General features: G+C 35.5%; 1 protein-coding gene across 1 annotated transcript; it reads right to left on the reverse strand.

Moving 5' to 3' along the window:
• Positions 1–1559: 1559 nt before the first annotated feature.
• LOC111384477 (auxin-responsive protein SAUR36-like) lies at positions 1560–2561 on the reverse strand. Its single transcript, XM_023008753.1, has one exon. The coding sequence runs from the start codon at positions 2228–2230 to the stop codon at positions 1706–1708; it is 525 nt and encodes a 174-aa protein (XP_022864521.1). The 5' UTR covers positions 2231–2561; the 3' UTR covers positions 1560–1705.
• Positions 2562–5874: the final 3313 nt, after the last annotated feature.

Here is a 5874-nt window from a genome sequence, read left to right on the forward strand (position 1 = left end):
TTATTATTATTATTATTATTATTTAGTATCTTTTGTGCAAAAGTAGGATATTTTAACTTTTCATGATAGAAAATAGGACCAAATTCAAAATGACGTTCATTCGAAACTGCATGTTCATTTTCATGGATACTAATAATTCTCGTTGATGAAATGAACGTGACAAAATCAAGAATGAGTTTTGTTTACAGAGAAATAAGCAAAATAAATACATAGTAATTAATAGCATGCGACTCATAAAGAAAAATATATATTATGTAATTAATGAAACAAGGGCATGTAATGCACTTTTATATAAAGCACAATATTAAGACAGAAAATACACAATAAAAAACTCTCATGAACCCAAGTAGTGGCACTTTCAATTATAATAATTGTTATTGCATTATTCTTCATTTCTCCGGCCATTTGTGGTCATTATTCGGCTACGATTAAGGCATATTGCGCCGAAACCCCATTTTCACAACCATGTGAGACTTGTGAATACTTCTTGCATAATAACCCTGAAAATGGATTTCCTATCAAAGTCCAATTTTTTTAAGGCATTGTTGCAACTAGCTAGCCTTGGACCGCTCCATGTACGCCAAATTTAACGCATATGATCTAGTGGCGCAATGTCGTAATGCTAAAGAAAAGGCTGCGCGGACCGTTTGGCTAGAGTTATAGGCTAGAGTTATACGAAGTTACCATTATGAAAATCAACAAGACTATTGATTCTAGTACAAAGTGCACTGCATCCAATATTCAAACATGGCTAAGCACTGCCCTAAACAATGTCCAGACATGCAAACGTGGGTTTATTGATTTAGGGGCAACAGATAATTTCTTGTCTTTAATGTCTAACAATGTCACGGAGCATATTAGTAACCTTGTGTACTTAAACAAAGGGTAGTATGGGGAGCCAAGTTATTGCGGTGGGGACAAGACGGCTCCGGCAACTAAAAGTGTCAAGCAAGGGACATATATGGAGAACGTCAAATAGCGTGAGACAAGGAAATGAGGACTAGTGGACTCCAAAGGAACCATAAGAAAAAGGGAACTTTCTTTTTTTAATGCCCAATTGATATTAATATTGTATATTCTCAACCAATATTAGAATTATTTTTGATAAGGCCACCAATGGTGATAAATTTTTGGCGTTTTTGTCAACACAAGAAAACTATTAGAGTACGATGACATAAACTTTGTTTAGTCCGATAAGAAAAGCTCGTTGTGCAATATATGTGATGAAATTAAAATTATGGAAAAAGGGAGGGAGCGAGGGGGGGGGGGTATGTGTGGTGGAAGGGATCGCCTGATTCCATAGCCCACTACCGATCCCTATGGGGGGTGTGGGACGGAGCCCTGCGGTATGAACCTATTTGTTACATATGCGATGTATATTACGATTTCATTATATCATATCATTCAAAGTAGTCGCATCTCTTGTACTTATTTTTAACATAGTGAATTTTCTCCTTCTCTATTCGTGAGTTTTTTCACATTGAGTTTCCATGTATAACTTGTATTCTTGTTAATATTTTTAAATTGTCTATAGTCTTTTTTCGTAACAAAAATAATATTTGAAATTTCAAATATTTATATTTCCCCATAAACATTGAACAGTACCAAAAAATAGAAAATCGAGAAACAAATTTTAAATAAAAAAGAAAATTCTGAAACGATATCGTCATCATCAGTTCATAATAGGCATTGGAATAAGAATCCATTAGCCCATCAAACGCCGGGAGGATCTGATGGATGTTATCGGTTGCCGTTGAGCCGCCTTAATCCTGGTCTGAACACGCTCAAACTCCGAGACCCGACATGGTATGGTAATCCCACCCGGCTGATTAAACCCGTATTCTTCTTCAGCCTCCCTCAATAATTCTCCAAACAAAGGGTGGTTAAAATACACCACGGGCACCAAAATCCTCTGAAAGTCTCCATCGTTCTGACCCACATACACGGCCATATGCCCTTTTGGAACGGGCACGGGCTTTCCTTGAATCGGTTCTTGCCCAACCCGAAGGTATCCCCGGGTAGAACCCAGACCACGATTATTGGAAAGTATAGCCTTGATTTTTGTCTCGAGGTTGCGGGTCCAGTTTATAAGCGTTGAAATGCGTTTAGTACGACAGGTTTCAGGCGGGTCCAGAAGACAGTAACCAGATGTCCTGCACCGCCGCCGGAAAATCCGCCGAAAAAGTGTGGTGACCCGGTGTTTGAGCGAGAAACCTCGGATCTTACGCATGTTTTTTTAAAAGAAAATGGAGTTAATAAAACCTGCGCCTTTGAACAGGAACTTTTAATGTTGAAGTTTTAGGAAAATGGCCAAGGGTCAGCTATGGACATGGCTAAGCGAAAAATAGTGAGACAAACTTCTGAAAGAGAGGTTGGTATATTGGTCATGATTTGTGCTTAATTCTGCTACTGATCCATATTGAAAATTTCATGCAGAATGTTTATGTATCATTCTCGTTTTTCGCCTCTTGAGCTGGAAAAGAAGGTGGTCGTGGAAGTGGAGGAATTGGGAACGGAAGGGGGGGGGTGGGTGTTTGGGAGTTGAGAGGGTAAAATAAACAGGTGAAGGTTTCTACTAACATACGGACTTTATATACTAGAAAAGGGGTGAAAATGTCGAACAAAAGAGACGACCGGTTTCATTACTGAGATTCATATGGAAAAGGTGGCATTATGAAATTTTGATGATTTTTTAGTCTAAACATTATTTTTTTATTTCATTTTATTTTATTTTTGTGATTTTTATCCACTTACTTCAACTGCGAATAAATTTTTTATTTTTTCCTCTTGTAAAATTTTAGCATATAAAATGAACGATGAAAATATAATATTATGATGTTGTAGCTGTGCATAGTGGGTCCATGAAACATGAGATAAGGAAGCGTGCTACATATACAGAGAGACAGATGACATTAATTCATTGGATCCGGAACAAAAACAATTTTGTCCTAAGCAATTCTTCTCTGTCACTTGTCTTCATATCAATCTCAATGTATTATACTATTATCTCCCAGTATGAGGAGATTAATCCTTAGATAAGTACATCAAACTTATTTTTTCATCATAATTTATTAATTGAAAACATTGTTGTCCTGAAAAGTAAACAATCCTACTTGCAAGATTTCTAAACAAATTGATGTGACAGAATCATGGAATATGTAGACTTTGTTTCGTTTATATTGAATATGCATTAACAATCACATAATGAACAAAAATTTGTCTATTGCATCGAATTTTCATTACTCAATTGTTGAGATTTCTGGTAGCGTTTAATTTTGAAATTATGTTGTTTCATATCAAAACGATATCTATTTTCTCGCGGTACCAAAAATATGTACGTGCAACGAACCCACAAAATGTCAACCACCTATTAAAACTTGACGTTGATCTTTGAAAGGTAGGACAAAGTTAAACACGGAAGATTGCATACCACATATTTTTATGGTGGAAGTATTGCCCCCAAAAAAAAAAAAATAGAAAGAAAGAAAAATCTTAGATATGTATATACGTCAATGCAAAAAGTTCCATTCGCATGTCAACTATTGTACAATACGAAGTATGTTTGAGAAATTTATGGTTAATATTATTTTATACATAAAAAATATGTTTTAAGCATGTTGGAACAGGCGCGGAGCCAGCACCCGGCGAGGGAGCGCGGCCGCGCGTGCTGGCTTCGCCGGAATCTGCAAATCCGCCGGGTAAGTAAGGTCTAAGGAGTTGCAGACTTGCGCCATTGGAGAAGATTGAAGAACAGAAGAACTTTGATTCTCTGAAGAAGGAAGATGAAGACGGAGCCGCTCAGCCGGGTTTTAAATTTTTTGGTTGGGTTTGGCCGTTGGGCTTAAGTATATTAAATTCTGGGCCGATTTTTAGTTAATTTATGAGGCCCAGGAGAGTATTAGCCAACCCGTTAGTCCATAACCCATTTTATTTGGTTTTAACTTTCATTTTTCATTCCCAGGGCCAGCAGAAGACGAGTCAGTAGTCACGAGAGGCAGCAGCAAGAAATTCTGAATTTCCCCCAAATTACCAAACCCTTTTCCTCAATCCTCATTTCTTCTTGCTCCAAATTCACACCACGAACTTCAGGTATCAGACTTTCGGACCGGTCAATGTCCGGTGAGTGGTTACTCCTTCTTTCAATCTTTATTATTATTATTTGTTTTTTTTTGGGTTTTGGTGTTGATGTGCGTAAAAATGCTAACAAATTTCAATTTTCAAGAATGGGAATTTGAAGAGTGCGTAAAAATGCTAACATATTTTGTTTGGACTTAAAAATAAGTTTGTTTGAATTACATTATAATTTGTTATATCTTTCACACAGCTAAGCTAATAGACAGGATTTTATTTTCATAGAACAGAGGTTTTAGCTTTTAAATAGTGGGGACAGGACTTATGAGTTTAATTTTTTACATAAAAGAAATGCTCAACTTAAAGAAGAAAAACAATGAAACTCGTGTTTAAACATTTTACTATTAGATAATTTAGAATCTTAGATTACCTAATGGTAAAAAGAGGATGCACGTTACACCAATTTCAGTGTATTATTGAATTCTAAATATCAATACTATGTCTGTCATTATGCTTGGTAGTTGACTGGTCACTGGTGGCATATTGGAAGTTCTTCACCCATATTTTATCATTTTGATTCAAAGTTAGTTTTGGTGTATTTTAGAATATAATTACCTACATTCACTTCCGGTTCTAGAAAATAATGAAGAGTACGAATGAATATTATCCATGTTGTACTATGGATGTTTGACAAAATAGCATACTTCGTGTTCCCTTAATTAAATTAATTAATGTAAATGAAGCTGGAAAATATTGAAAAAGAAGATGAATATGTCAATTGCCAAGAAAAAGGATTAAGAGATAATGATAGGTATATAAATTTGTGTAACAACTCACACTACCTTTTGGTCAGCCAGCCAAATCAACAAAGAATGTCCCGTACTTATCTAGAGTCAGCTATGTTTTGGTAAATCACTTCTATATAAAAATCGGGGGTTCTTTTGTAATCATCATTTGCATTTGCATTCCAATTTTATACTATATTCTGCCTCTTGCTCCACCTGATAATGATGTGCAGTGATTAAGTTCTTAATTTTCAGATTTCTTTTGCAATGTTTAATTCTTTCCAATATTATTGGTATTTTATTGATTAATTTAGCTAACAGTTAATGTGTGTTAATTTGTAATTCACGTCAATATGATTGTAGCTATTCCTATCTTTTCTCCAAGCATGTCTCAAATTTACATTTTATTGAAAAATAAAAAGAGTCCAGAGGTACTGATTCTTATTTGAGAATATTGGATCAAACCATGTCTTTTAGTTTCCCTTCTCATAAATTAGGTAATTTATGTTTACGAAATTGTATTTGCGAATTGTGATTTATAATGAGTAATTTATGATTTGATGAGGGAATATGATATTAGGAATGATTATTAATTTGGGAATTTACGTTTAAGATGACATTTTGCAGATTATGGAACGATTTTTTCAACCAAAACGAAAGTCCATACCCAATTCTTCTTCTTCTAGTTGTGGATCTAGTCCCGCCACTGATTCTAGTCGAGCACAAGAGTTATTGAATAACACAAAGAAGTCTCAGGCTCAATTTAATGTGGATGACCTTGTATCTGATCCAGGGATACACCCCCCTATCGAATCATATGATCCTAATATTAGAGATGTTGTTAGGATGTCATACTTGGAGAAGGGTCCTTGTCAACCATATGAACATGATTTTCCAAGAAGACCGATGGGGAATGATAATAGATGTTTTCGGAAAGAATGGTTCGCCGAATTTCATTGGTTGGAATACAGTATAGAAAAGGATGCGGCGTATTGTTTGCATTGCTACCTGTTCAAAC

This window comes from Olea europaea, unplaced genomic scaffold, assembly GCF_002742605.1.
Source record: "Olea europaea var. sylvestris unplaced genomic scaffold, O_europaea_v1 scaffold2925, whole genome shotgun sequence".
In the NCBI taxonomy this organism is placed as follows: Eukaryota; Viridiplantae; Streptophyta; class Magnoliopsida; order Lamiales; family Oleaceae; genus Olea; species Olea europaea.

Coding starts and splice junctions, on each gene's coding strand:
- LOC111384477 (XM_023008753.1), bottom strand. CDS start 2,230: ATGCGTAAGATCCGAGGTTTCTCGCTCAAACACCGGGTCACCACACTT.